Source organism: Lepidochelys kempii, chromosome 23 (genome assembly GCF_965140285.1).
Source record: "Lepidochelys kempii isolate rLepKem1 chromosome 23, rLepKem1.hap1, whole genome shotgun sequence".
Classification (NCBI taxonomy): Eukaryota; Metazoa; Chordata; order Testudines; family Cheloniidae; genus Lepidochelys; species Lepidochelys kempii.
The window spans coordinates 1,890,755-1,904,207 of record NC_136402.1 but is presented as its reverse complement, the minus strand read 5'-3'; the positions used below and the strand labels follow the sequence as shown (position 1 = coordinate 1,904,207).

Sequence of the window (13,453 nt, the reverse complement as noted above, 5' to 3'; positions counted from 1 at the left end):
CCGTGCTGCAAATCGGAGCTGGGATTAAAACCGGGGGCCCCAGGGCCCCCTGTCCGGCTGACCCAGGTTGGCAGGCCCAGGGCTCGGGCTCCCCGGAGCTCAGAGAAGCCACAATTCAGGCGCTTGCCAGCAGAGGGCGCCCGAGCAGCAGTTTTGGGGTGTCCCCGTTTGCCTGCTGGGAGTTGCTGGCTAGACACCGAGGGAGCATTGGGGTGACCTGGAGCCCCCCGGCCCAGGAATGTGGAGGTGCGGGGGGGAGCCCTCCGGGGCTGGAAAATGCTGCTGGAGAGGGCTGTACCCCAGGGGGCCAGGCCCATTGCTCCATGACTTTGGTAGGTCAATGTACACAGAGAGGGGCCAGGACTCCTGGGTTCTCTCTCCAGCTCTGGGAAGGGAGTGGAGTCTAGTGGTTGGGGTGGGGCAGGGCTGGGAGCCAGGACTCCTGGGTTCTATCCCAAGCTCTGGGAGGGGTGCGAGGTCTAGTGGTTAGAGCTGGGGAGGATTGGAGCTGAAAGTCCAGACTCCTGGGTTCCTTTCCCAGTTCTGCCATGGGTTCACTCTGTGACCTTAGGGAAGTCCCTGCCCTGCTGAAAGCCTCAGTTTCCCAATTTGGCTCTTGCTTTGTGATGGCCTAGTGGAGGCTTGTGAGGATGAGTTTGATAATGTCTGGGGGCTTGGGATTGAAAGGCAGAGGGATGCATGCTCCCTGAGCTAACAGAAAATCCTCATCACTGCCTGCAGTACAGGGCATCTGACACGCAGCCACGCAATACCCATTCCATCCTGCTGAGGGCAGCAGAGCTGGGGCTATACGGCACAAACACGTCTGGGTCTGGGTTTGAATGGAAAGTAACTTCCCCACCCCAGCGGAGAACCGCTAGGCTGCTCCCCCTGCCCCGAGGGAAACTGATGCGGTCTTTGCTCCTGGCTGTATGGCATGTGCTCTACAGTGGCTACAGCTATTGGGGATTCTCCTTGTGTGGGGAGGGGGCTGGAAGTTTGGAGCAGGTGGATTTAAATTCCTCCCCTTTTCCCCATCTGGCTTTAGGCCTTCCGCAGCTCAGATCCGGCCAGCACACGATACCAGCGCCGAGCCTGGGTGCTGGGGTCCGCCCCCCTGTCCTGTCGCAGAGCCCCTAGCCAGAGCCGGTCCCCAGGAATCGGGGCCGATGGGCCCGGCTTGGGGTCCACATTCCAACTGTCACCCCCTGAGGCCCTGTCTGCTCCCCGCAAAGACCCCAGTTCCTGATGCCCTCACACCTTTCTGCAGTGGGGCAGTGGTAAAAAAAAGAAGTGGGTGAACTCAGTTTTCTGGTGTTCCTGGCTGGGCGGCGCCGTGGGGGGCAGGACCTGGGTGTAGGCTGAGCAGCTCCGAAGAGACAGCGGCTGGTTTGAGCGGGGGGCAAAAAGGCAGCACCGGAGTCGGGGGGGCGGCTTGGGGCAGGGAGGTGAGTGAATGCCATAGGCCCCAGACGAGACAGGGGTAAATTCTGTTTGCCCCAATCCCCCCTCGGCCATGCTGCCCGCATCCAGCATCTCCAGCCCCAAACATTCAAACATCGCGAGTCAGGCTCGCCAAAATCACGAGATTCTGTAACACGCCCTGGGGGGGGGTCTTTTTGTTTGTCGTCTGCATTTCGAGGGTGCCCTGGGGCCACATTTTGCAGCTTTCTCCACAGCCGCGAGGGCTAGAAACATACTTTTCCTTTAAGAACAAAGGCTGAAATCCTCACATCGCCCCTTGACTCCGGGAGCTGGGGCTTTAAGGAAAAGGATAACGATCCTGAGACCCGTGACAAAGTCGGGGGAGTCGGCGACACGGGGCGGGGGTGCTCGCAGTGCCCTCGGGCAGTCACTGCCCAAGCAGAGGGGCTGGGGACTGATCTGACCCTGAGGGGGGCCGGCTCAGCTCCCCTGGGGAGATGACAGGCCCCCAGAGCAGGGGGCGGAGGTTGAAGAGACAGCAAGGGGGGAGGAGAGTGAAGAAGGGATGGAGAAGGAGACAGCTGGGGAAGAAGAGAAGGGGAAGTGCTGGAATGTAGAAGCCAGCCAAGAAGGGGAAGTTGACGGGCCGAAAGAAGGAAGGAAGGAGAGACGGAGGGAAGAGAGGAGGGAGAGAAGTCGGGGGGAGGGAGCCGGAGGAGGCGGAAGGGGGGAGTGTGGAGGGCAAGGAACAGAAAGGGGGCGGGAGGGGGAGGGGAAGGCGAGGGGAGCTCCCTCGAACTGGCCATGCCCCGCCAGGCGTGGGAGTGAAACACGGAGCCGGGCTCCGGGTCCCCCCGCCCGTGCTCGTTTCCTGGGTGGAGCTGGGGCTGGGCAGAGGCAAAAGCCTTTAAAAGCCTCCAGCCCCAGCTCGCGGGAGCCAGCAGGTCCCAGCAAGCGCCGAGGAGCCAAGCGGGGAGCGGGTGGAATCTGTCCGGCTGGCCTGGCCCCCGGCCAGCCCTACGTTTCCATGCGCCCTCCGGGCCGGATGCCAGGCTGAGCCCCGGAGCGGCTCCGTCTCGCCCGAGGAGCGTGGCCCATGGACCTGGCCGGCGGCCGGCGGCGTCGCTGGGGTTCCCTCCAGCTGCTGCGGGCCGGGATCCCCGGGGGCAGGCGCTAGGCCGACTTCCCAGCCTCGGGCCGGAAGCTGCTTGTCGCCGCAGGGGCCCCCCCGCCATGGGGCAGGCCATGGGGCCGCTCTTCCTCTTCCTGCTGGCCCTGGTGCGGCTCTGGGCGAGCCAGGCCCTGTCCACCTGCAAGACCATCAACATGGAGCTGGTGAAGAGGAAGCGGATCGAGGCCATCCGCGGGCAGATCCTCAGCAAGCTGCGGCTGGACAGCCCGCCCCAGGTGGAGGGGGGGGACGCCGCCCTGCTGCGCCTGCCCGAGGAGGTGATGTCGCTCTACAACAGCACCCGCGACATGGTGCGGGACATGGCCCGCCAGCAGGAGGCGGCGAAGCTGCGCGAGAGCCCCCAGGACGAGTACTACGCGAAGGAGGTGCACAAGTTCTCCATGCTGTCGGTGAAAGACGGTGAGAGTCCGGGGCGGGGGGGAGCCAGGACCGGTGGGTTCTGTCCCCAGCTCTGGGAGGGGAGTGGGGTGGGGTCTAGTGTGTGTGTGGTTATGGGGGGGGGCGGCTGTGTGGCCTGGGGTAGCGGGGGGGTCTAGTGGTTAGGCCTGGGAGCCAGGACTCCTGGGTTCTGTCCCCAGCTGTGTGCCCTAGGGGGCGGGGGGAGCTGGAAGCCAGGACTCCTGGGTCCTATTTCTGGTTCTGCCACTGATCGCCTGCGTGACTCGAGGCGAGTCCCTTGACTTCACGGGGCCAAGGTGACACCTGGTGTCAGTCCATCGGTGCCAAAGGGGCTCCCGGGGGGGCGTGGACTGAGGTGTCTGGGTTTCGGGTTCTCTCTCTGCATGGTGGGAGAAGCATCCGCTGAGGGCCCTGAGATCTGCGCCCGGCACGCGCTGGATGTGGCCACTGAGTCCTTACCAGGCAGAGTTAGCAGCACAGGGAAGTGCCAGTCTGGGTCAGAGCAGGGGCCCATCTACCCCGGTATCCTGCCTCTACTAGATACCGATGGGTAACCTTTCCCCAGGGAACGTCCCTTCCTGACCCTGCTGGTTAGAGGTCAGCGGATGCCCTGAAGCATGAGTGTCCATAACTGTGCTGGGTTCAGCTTGACCCGCAGCACTCCCCATCTGCATCTGCTCGTTCTCCACATAAATGTACCACCCTGTCTGGATCCTGCTGAGCCCTCGGCCTCACTGGGATCCAGTGTCAGTGAGTCCCACAGGCTAAAGCCATGGGGTGGATAAACAATGTCCTTTTAATCTGTTGTGAATGTTTCCATCCTTTCAGCTTCATAGAATTACTCTTTATGATGTGTGTGATGGGAGCGCTTAGAGCCCCTGACTGAGATCAGGGCCCCGTCATGCCGGGCTCTGCCCAGACCCCAACCGAGATCAGGGCCCCGTCGTGCCGGGTGCTGCCCAGACCCCAACTGAGATCTGGGGCCTGGTTCTCAATCACGCTCAGGTTCCTCTGGGGTGGGATCAGCCCCCGAGAGTCCCCGCCACGCAGGGGCCTCCCGAGGTGGTGTGGAGCGGGCGTACGGGCTCTGCTCCCAGCCGCAGCATAGGGGGTGGATCGGGGTATGGCCGGAGCCCACTGCGAAGTGGGTATTCCCTGCCCCCCCCAGGGCCCATGGGCAGAGCGTGAATTATAGCGGCCCTGAGGTTGCTGTAACTGGGGCTGGGCGGGTTCCCACAATGCAGAGTGTAAAGGGTTAAAGCGATCTCAACCCCTCCCCCTGCAGAGTGGGGGAGCTGAGACCCCATGGGCCTCTCTGGTGCCAAGTTCCCTCCCCCAAAGCAGGATTAGCTGGTGGAACTCACTGCCACTAGGTCTCTTTGGGGCCGGGAGTTGTGCCCAGCTGGGCTTTGCGGCAGAGAATGAGACCATCCCGAGAGGGAACAGCAAGGGTTAAAACGGAGCGGAGAATCTGGGCTGGGCAAGAGGCCCCCACGCGCCAGGGCCTGAACCAGCCAGTCACCCCCAGTCCCTTGTGGGCAGGTTATCCCGTCTGCGTCCAGCCGGGGAAGTCCCTTGCGCCTTCCCCTGAAGCGGCTGCAGCAGACGGGATACCGGGGTAGACGGGCCCCTGCTCTGACTATTGCTACGTCCCGAATTCTTTTCTTGCCCTAGTCCCGCGGCCCAGCCACTCGGCTGCCTCCGAATCAGCAGTTCCCAGCTGCCGCCCTGCCCCAAATCCCATTTCTGGCCCCGGGAGCGGCTTGCTCAGGGGAAGGCGTCTGGTTCCTCTGCTGGAGCTTGTCATGGCCCGGAGCGTCTTGTCTCCCCGCACCGCGGTGGTGAAATGGCCCAGCCCAGCCCTGGGGCCGTGGCTCAGAGGGGAACTTCCCGCCCGTCATTACAGCCTGGGCCTGCCCCAGTCGGCTGCTGGCTGCACGGGCCCTGGGGGGGGGGAGGAGGGGGCTCAGCCATGGGAGGGGCGGCTTTCCACAGACGCAAAGGGGATCCCCCCCCTCCCCCGGCTCCACCATCCAGCCCTGGCAGACGGGTGCTTTTTGGCTTTCAATAACAGGGATGTGTCTGCCAAGTCAGAGCCGGATGCCAGCGTCTGTGCTCCCAAGGAAGGGCCTAGGGATATTGTTGATATGGGAGGTGAGCACCCAGAAGCCTCAACCCCAGCCAGGGCACCACTGCGCCGGGCGCTGCCCAGACCCCAACCAAGATCCGGGCCCCGCCGCACCGGGCGCTGCCCAGACCCCGACCGAGATCCGGGCCCTGCCGCGCCGGGCGCTGCCCAGACCCCAACCGAGATTTGGGCCCCGCCGCACTGGGCGCTGCCCAGACCCCGACCAAGATCTGGGCCCCGCTGCACCGGGAACTGCCCAGACCCCGACCGAGATCTGGGCCCCCTCGCACCGGGGGGGGGGGGGGGGGTCAGAGGAGGGGTCAGCCTGGCCCGTGCACACTCCACAGTAACCCGGAGGCCCACTGGGGGTGAGCTGGGGCAGGGGGCAGAGGAGGGGTCCGCCTGGCTTGTGTGCGCTGCAGATTGGCCAGAAGGGCCACGGGGGGGTGAGGGGCAGAGAAGGGGTCGGTGTGTCCAGAGCTGAAACCGCCAATAACCGCAACAGCAGTATCTCCGGGCGAGGCAGCGGGTCCGGGGGCCCGGACTCCTGGGTTCTGCCTCTGGCCGGGCTGGGACTCTGCACTGAGTCCTGGGAAGGCAGAGGATTCCTTAGGATGAGGATCCCTGAGAGGGGAGTGGGGTCTAGGGGTTAGAGCAGGGGACCTGGAAGCCAGGACCCCTGGGACCGATCCCTGGCTCTGCCACTGATTTGCTGGGGGATCTTGGGCAGGTCACTTCACCTGGTCTGTGCCTCAGTTTCCCACCAGTGCCTGTGAAATTGGGGCTCACTTACCCTGAAGTAGGTGGGGATCTCATGGGCACAGGCAAGCTGTTCTCAGTGGGCCCTGGGGCTCGTGGCAAAGGCAGGGGTCTGACCTCAAATCCGCCCCGCACAGGACAGGTGGGATTAGACACCTTCCAGCCAGGCCCTGTCGGGTCTGTCTGGCGCTGAGCGTGGCCTGCCCCTCTGCCCCTCCAGCACATGCTGGGAAAGTGACGGTCAGAGCGGGGAAGGCCGCTCACCCAGCCAGCCACCCAGGCATCCTGGCTCCCAGCCTCCCAGCTGTAACTCCTGGGTTCTCTCCCTGGCTCTGGGAGGGGAGGGGGGTCCAGTGGTTAGAGCAGGGGGGGCTGGGAGCCAGGACTCCTGGGTTCTTTCCCTGGCTCTGGGAGAGGAGGGGGGGTCCCGTGCTTAGAGCGGTGCCAGGTGCTGGCGAGCTCAGGGACAGGCAGGGGTTTGAGCCCCAGCTGGGAGCTGGGCCCAGGGACTCACCCATGGACACTTGGGGCAGAGCTGGGGATTAAATGCAGCTCTCCTGGGTTCCAGCCCAGTGCCCCCACCCCTCAGCCGTGGCCCCCGTCCGCCTTGCCAGCCCCACCCCACCCCTAGCTGGAGGGGGGAACATGTCAAATGGCTCCAGGACTAAGACCCCCCAGCCCCCCTGCAGCTTCGTCATTCCCTGGCTTCTCGCTCTTTCCTGCCCTGCATCCTTCCCTCCCTCCCCCCTTCCTTCCTCCCTCCCTCCCCCCTTCCTTCCTTCCTTCTTCCCTTCCGGCTTTGCATTCGTTCTGGCCGTCGGTTCCCCCGTCGGGTCCCCCTTTTTCATTCCTCTTCATTTGCTCCGACTTTTCATTCTTTCTTTCCTTTCCTTTTCTCCATCACTTTCTTTTCGCTTCGCTTTCCTCTTTCCCGCTCCATCAACCCCCCAATCCCATTAATCTCTTATAGCCCCCCCAGTGCGCGGGACCCCCACCCCCACCCCGAGTGCTGTTTGTTTGGGCCTCGGAGGTCGCCGGGATCGGCCTGGCCAGACCTGGGGGGGGGGAGTGGACGGAGTCAAAAGCCCCTTGGAGCCAAAGGGAAAATGGCTTAAAATAACCTCTTCCCGCTGTAAAAACACCAGCTGGGCCACTGGCGGGGGGGGAAGACGTTGGGGGGGCAGGAAACAGCACAAATCCCGGGGGTGTCTGGGGGGGGCAGAGCGTGGCAGGGTGTGGCGGGGGGGGCATGGGGAGAGGGAGAGGCAAAGGGCCGGGGAGGGGAGGACGTGCTGGGGGCATAGGGGGGTCAGGCAGAGTGAGGCCTGGAGTGGACATGGCGGGGGGCTGTGTATGGGGGGGGCACGAGGCCAAGAGGTGAGGGGAACGTGGCGGGTGCATATGCGGGGGCACGGAGCAGAGCACATGGCTGGGGGGGATCATGGCCAGGTGCTTAAAATAGCCCCCCCACGTTACATTCCCTCTGCGATCCCTGCAAGGCCCTGACCGGGGGGGGGGGAGGGTTTGTTCACCCCGATGTCCCGTGGCCCCGTTTCTTGCTGTCGGGGGGGGGGGGTTCCCCTCCCAGCTGTATTTTGATTTCATCGATTGGCTGAAAACTCGCCGTCCGGGCCAAAAAGGGGAAAACAAGAAACCACCTGAGAGTTGCTAGCCGGCCGTTCCGGGGTGCCCGGCGTGTCCGATCAGCTGCGGGCCACTGTTGAGCACGGGGGGTTCGTGCCACGTAGCGCTGGGGTGATTAGTGCTCCGTGGTAACGAGGCGTCAGGTGCTGAGTCCCATGTGGGCGGTTCTCCCCACCACTCCGCTCCAGAGTTAACACTTCCCATGAGCAGGTGGCTGGGGCAGAGTGGGGGGCATGGGCAGTTAACCCCGCCTCCTCCCATGAGACTAAAATCCGATTGGTCGGGTGGCTCCAGCCCCTCCCAGCTTCCTCCTCGCAAAGGGGACAGGAGCCGGGCGGGGGGACAGCTGGGAGCTGTGGCATGAGTCCTGGGGGGGCTGCAAAGAGCCGAGGTCACGGGCCTCTGAATAATGCAGCCAGAGCCACAGGGCTGAGACCGGCGCTGGAATGATCTGGGAACCGGGGGCCCCTGAGACCTGCCCCCCACAGGCACCGTGCCTCGACACACAGGGCCCCCCATCCCAGTGCGGGGACGCAGCCACCTCTGGGGTGGGGCGCGGGAGCAGTTTATCCGGGGACCCCTCGCCCGGTGCAGAGATGCGGCCACCTCTGGGGTGGGGCGCGGGAGCAGTTTATCCGGGGACCCCTCGCCCGGTGCAGAGATGCGGCCACCTCTGGGGTGGGGCGCGGGAGCAGTTTATCCGGGGACCCCTCGCCCGGTGCAGAGATGCGGCCACCTCTGGGGTGGGCCTGGCTCCACTGGTCGGGGGGTCGGGATCGGGCCCAAGCTTGCAGCCGGCTGGGGATAGGTCCGTTCCAGGCTGTGACCACCCCAGACCTTTCTTGGCGTTTCCTCCCCTGGGCTCTCCTCTGACTGACGCTGAGCGGCTCGAAGCTGCCGCCGGGGTTCGGCCCCTTCGCTTGGCTCCTCCGCCCCCTTTGGGCAGCCTCGTGGCAACCCGCGGCAGGGCCTGGCCGGGGTATTTCGGGTGAAAGGAGGCGCCCAAGGGGGCACCGCGCTGCGCGCTCACGCCCTGTCCCCCCCCGCAGACAGCTACAAGGGCTGGGGCAAGACCGACCAGCGCACCTTCTTCCTCTTCAACGCCTCGCAGGTGCGGGCGCAGATCAGCAGCGAGGCCCTGCTGCACCGGGCCGAGCTGCGCATGCTGCAGAAGCCGGGCACGGAGCAGCGAGTGGAGCTGTACCAGGTGCACGGGGCCCCCGGGGCCAGGGAGGCAGCGTGGGTTGTGGGCGGGGCTAGACCAGAGAGGGCGGGGCTAGACCAGAGAGGGCGGGGCTACAGGAGACGGGCGGGGCTACAGGAGATGGGCGGGGCCAGGCCACAGAGGGCGGGGTTAGAAGAATGGGGTGGGGCAGCGTGGATTGTTGGTGGGGTGAAACCAGGGAGGGCGGGGCTAGAGGAGGTGAAGTGGGTTGTGGATGGAGGGTGGAGAACAGGTGGGTGGGGCCTGTGGGGCAGGCTGGGGGTAGGCGGGGCTCCATGGGGCAGACTGTGGCCGGGGAGGGCGTCTCTCCCCTGGTGCGCTGGCTCACACCCGTCTCCCCCCAGCACTACGGGAACAGGTCCTGGCGCTACCTGGACAGTCGCGCCGTGGGGCGGGCGCCCGAGGAGGAGTGGCTGGCCTTCGATGTCACCGAGGTGGTCCGCCAGTGGCTGAATGGCCAAGGTGAGGGGGGGGGGGGCCCGATCCGGGGCACACCATGTCCCCCGCTGCTTCCTGGGCACCCAGCTCCCCCCGGGGCCCCTGCAGCCTGCACCCGGCACAGTGTCCTGTCCTTCCCCATCCCCTCGAGGTCCCCCATCCCTGCACTGGGGGGTTACCCTGCCCCCGTTGTTTCCCAGTGTCACTTAGAGCTGCCTCCGGGCTGCTCTAACTTGTGCTGTGCCTCCTGGGGGCTCTGGGGGCAGAGAACAGCCACAGCGCAGGGGGTCTGGTGGGTTAGAGCTGAGGCGTCAGGGAGCCAGGACTCCTGGGTTCTATCCCAGCTCTGGGAGGGGAGTGGGGTCTAGTGGTTAGAGCAGGGGGGGTCTGGGAGCCAGGACTCCTGGGTTCTCTCCCCCGCCTTGGGAGGGGGGTGGGGATTTCCTGGTTTGTGCACGGAGGCGGAACATTGAGGACTGGTTGTGCTGCCGGGAATCTCACCCCGTTGGTCTGTTTCAGAGCCGCTGGAGATCTTTAAACTCAGCGTTCACTGCTCCTGCGAGGACACCTGTGAGGAACTGAAAGTGACCATAGACGGTAGGACGCCTGGGTTCTATCCCGGCTCTGGAAGGGGAGTGGGGTCTAGTGGATAAAGCAGGGGGTGGTAGCCAGGCAATTCCCTGTGTGCCTCAGTTTCCTCCTGCACAGGGAGACGCCCCCTCCCCTGCCCCTGCTGCCCTTGGTCCCTGGGTATCGGCCTGAGGCCCTGGGCTGGCGTGTTCCAGTCTCAGGCCAGGACTCGCCTGCCAGCTGCCAGGCTCCCTGGCTGGGCCGACGGGTCCGTCCTCCAGTTCCCCCCAGGTGTGGGCCCCAGCCCTCCTCCCCCAGCCAGTGTGCCCTCGCCCTGGGGCAGAGCTTGGGGAACCCCCCATATGCACGCCGCTAACGGGGTGTCTGCTCCCTGAAGGCTTTGACCAGAGGCGGGGGGACCTGGGCACCGTCTCCTCCACGGCCCAGAAGGTGCCCTACGTGCTGGTGATGTCCACACCCCTGGAGCACGCCAGCCACCTACACAGCTCGCGCCACCGCCGGGCGCTGGACACCGACTACTGCTTCGGGTGAGCTGCGGCCTGGACGGGGGCACCCAGGCTCCCGGGGAGGGGATGCTGCCGGGGGGTGTTGTGGGGGGGGGCGCGGCTCTGGGAGGGCAGTGGGGTCTAGGGGTGAGAGCAGTGGGGCTGGGAGCCAGGACTCCTGGGTTCTCTCCCGGCTCTGGGAGGGCAGTGGGGTCTAGGGGTGAGAGCAGGGGGGCTGGGAGCCAGGACTCCTGGGTTCTCTCCCGGCTCTGGGAGGGCAGTGGGGTCTAGGGGTGAGAGCAGGGGGGCTGGGAGCCAGGACTCCTGGGTTCTCTCCGGGCTCTGGGAGGGCAGTGGGGTCTAGGGGTGAGAGTGGTGGGGCTGGGAGCCAGGACTCCTGGGTTCTCTCCGGGCTCTGGCTGCCTCCCCTGGGTTGGCTGTGTCGTAGCGGTGCCCTGACGGCTCTGCCCCCGGCAGGACGGAGGAGAAGAATTGCTGCGTGCGGCCCCTCTACATCGACTTCCGCAAGGACCTGCAGTGGAAGTGGATCCACGAGCCCAAGGGCTACATGGCCAACTTCTGCATGGGCCCCTGCCCCTACATCTGGAGCTCCGACACCCAATACAGCAAGGTGGGGGTGCCGGGGGAGGGGCTGGGAGCCCGGACGCCTGGGTTCTGTCCCCAGTTCTGGGAGAGGGGGCTAGTGGTTAGAGCAGTGGGGATGGGAGCCAGGACGCCTGGGTTCTCTCCCTGGCTCTGGGAGGGGAGGGAAGGGGGGGTAGTGATTAGAGCAGGGGGGCTGGGAGCCAGGACGCCTGGGTTCTATCCCTGGCTCTGGGAGGGGAGTGGGGTCTAGTGGTTAGAGCCGGGCGGGGGCTGGGAGCCAGGGTGCCTGGGTAGGCAGACAGGGAAGCCCAGTCAGGAGCTGATTAGCCCAGTGTGGACCTTGGTGGGGGTTCTGGGGCCCGACGGCCCCTCCCAGCTCACCTCAAGCTGCCGGCTGCCCCCAACCTACTGCTGCCCCGTCCCCCCAGCCCGGCGTGGGGTCAGCCTCCCCAGGATCCAGGCGCCCCGGCACCCTCCAGCCCCTCCAGGCTGGCATGAGCCCAGCACCAAGCACCCGGCCCCCTCCCTCGGGGGGACAGGCCCCCTCTCCCGCTCCCACCCCCGGGGGCCAGCTTGTCCCCGGACAGATACGGAACCGGGGGCTGTTTCTCCGCAGGTCCTGGCATTGTACAACCAGCACAACCCGGGCGCCTCGGCCGCGCCCTGCTGCGTCCCCCAGGCCCTGGCGCCCCTGCCCATCGTCTACTACGTGGGTCGCAAGCCCAAGGTGGAGCAGCTCTCCAACATGATCGTCAGCTCCTGCAAGTGCAGCTGATCGCCCGGGCGCCGGCGGGGCGAGGCCGAGACCCACGGACTCACTGCCCCCCCGCACCGCAGAGAACGGGGCAGGGGGGTCATGGGGGGGGGGAACTAGGGGGGTTTGGACTTGGAGTTTCTCTTATTATTATTATTATTAATAATTTTTTTTGTAAATTCCCTCAGTGTTTTTGGGTGAAAATCTTGAATTTTTTGTAATTTAAAAAAGAAAAAGAGAATTATTTAACGAGGTTTCGTTTTGCTGTTGGTTCGATCGAAAATCCTCGGGGGGGGGTTTGGGGGGCGGGCATCGAGTTAAAAATGATCAGATGCCCCCTGCTGGATTAACGGGTTGCGCCGTCGCTTTAATTCAAACCGAGGGGCGGGGCCAGGGGGCGCCATGGCAGCCTGAGTCGAAGGCCAGTGGAGGACACGTCGAAGGGCGGAGACTGTGTGAACTGAGCACCGTGGGAATGGGCGTGGCTAGAAGTGTGGCCCCGCCCCCTCGTGCAACATGGCTCCGCCTCCTCACTAGCAGGTCCTGCTTTCTCTTCCACCATTGATTGGGTATTGGCTTGGCAGCCCCAGGGGGCGGAGCCTGTGTGTACTGTGACCCCACCCATTTGATCTGACTCCTCCCACCCACCACATGGCTCCGCCTCCTGACCCCTAACCCCACCTCCTCAAGAGGGGAGCCCACGTTGGGCTCTACCACCTTGGCTGGGCGGGGGCGCGTGCCAGGTGGCTCTGCTCATTGCCGACTGCATAACTCCGCCCACTGGGTGTGACTCCGCCTCCAGACATCTCCTCCCCCACTGCCCCTCAGAGCTGGATTCTGCCCCCCGCCCCCGTTGCTGGGCTCTGCTCAGGGCTGCTGAGTCCCACCCCAGAGGTGGCTGCATCTGGACGCCTGGGCGAGGGAGTCCTGCGTGCACAGCCCCTGGGGGGCGTCCTGAGCAGCCGCGTACCTCACGTCCCCAGCGTCAGCCCAGGCTGAGCCGAGCCCCCAGCCGGGAGCCTGACGCCACGGGGAATGTTTACGACTTGCCCAGGAAACGGTCCCGGTCCCGGCCAGGCCCGCGGCTGCTGGTGACGCAGGGGGGGCCCCTCGGAGCGTCCTGTTTGTTAATCCTGGTGCACTCGCCCGCCGCTGAGATGCAGCCACCTCTGGGGGCGGGGGGGGTCTGGTTATCCAGGGACCCCCTTGCAGCTTTCCGGGCACAAAGGGGTTGGCTCAGGGCTGCCCCCCCGCCCCGACCGCCCGCCAGTCAAGGCCTAAGGTGGGCCCTGGGGAGGCCTTGGGACATCAGCCGAGCTCAGGGGTAGGGGTGGGGGGGGGCTCAGGGCTGGGCTAGCAGGGGCTGGGGGGCAGGCGTGAGGGGCACTGGCAAAGCCGGGGGGGCAGCATACCCAGCACAGCACCCCGCAGGCTGTGTCCACCCCCCACGCTGGGGGACCCCCGGCCCCATACAGGGCGTGCAGCGGGATGGGGGGGCTAGGTGGGTACTGGAGGGGTATGGGATCGATGACTGGCCAGGGGCTGGGGGGCCTGGCTGTCGCCAGGGGGTGTCTGGGCCTCGCTCAGGTCACGTCTCTCTGGGCCCAACACTGGGGTCCGAGGACTGGAAACGCCTGCGGCCCTGGCCCTGGCAGCGGCTGGCGGGACGTGCCAGAGACACACAAGGGCTTGATTCTCCTGCGGCTGCGGGTGGCTGCCAGGCTCGGCCCAGCCCCCCCGCCCCCCCCCCACGCCTGCCACAGGAGCCTGGGAACGGGAGGGAGGGTCCTGGCCTGGGCGCCGGGCC

At 65.6% G+C, this 13,453-nt stretch overlaps 1 protein-coding gene across 1 annotated transcript; it reads left to right on the top strand.

Moving 5' to 3' along the window:
- The first annotated feature begins 2,230 nt into the window (after positions 1-2,230).
- TGFB1 (transforming growth factor beta 1) lies at positions 2,231-11,859 on the top strand. Its single transcript, XM_073321688.2, has 7 exons — positions 2,231-3,016; positions 8,597-8,754; positions 9,117-9,234; positions 9,730-9,807; positions 10,178-10,328; positions 10,764-10,917; positions 11,509-11,859. The coding sequence occupies exons 1-7, from the start codon at positions 2,659-2,661 to the stop codon at positions 11,665-11,667; spliced, it is 1,176 nt and encodes a 391-aa protein (XP_073177789.1). The 5' UTR covers positions 2,231-2,658; the 3' UTR covers positions 11,668-11,859.
- Positions 11,860-13,453: the final 1,594 nt, after the last annotated feature.

What these genes read in the sequence shown, in the direction of transcription:
- TGFB1 (XM_073321688.2), top strand. Translation starts at nt 2,659, where the DNA reads ATGGGGCAGGCCATGGGGCCGCTCTTCCTCTTCCTGCTGGCCCTGGTG. An exon ending in AGCGAGTGGAGCTGTACCAG is followed by an intron (nt 8,755 to 9,116) that starts GTGCACGGGGCC and finishes GTCTCCCCCCAG; the next exon opens with CACTACGGGAACAGGTCCTG. An exon ending in GACACCGACTACTGCTTCGG is followed by an intron (nt 10,329 to 10,763) that starts GTGAGCTGCGGC and finishes TGCCCCCGGCAG; the next exon opens with GACGGAGGAGAAGAATTGCT.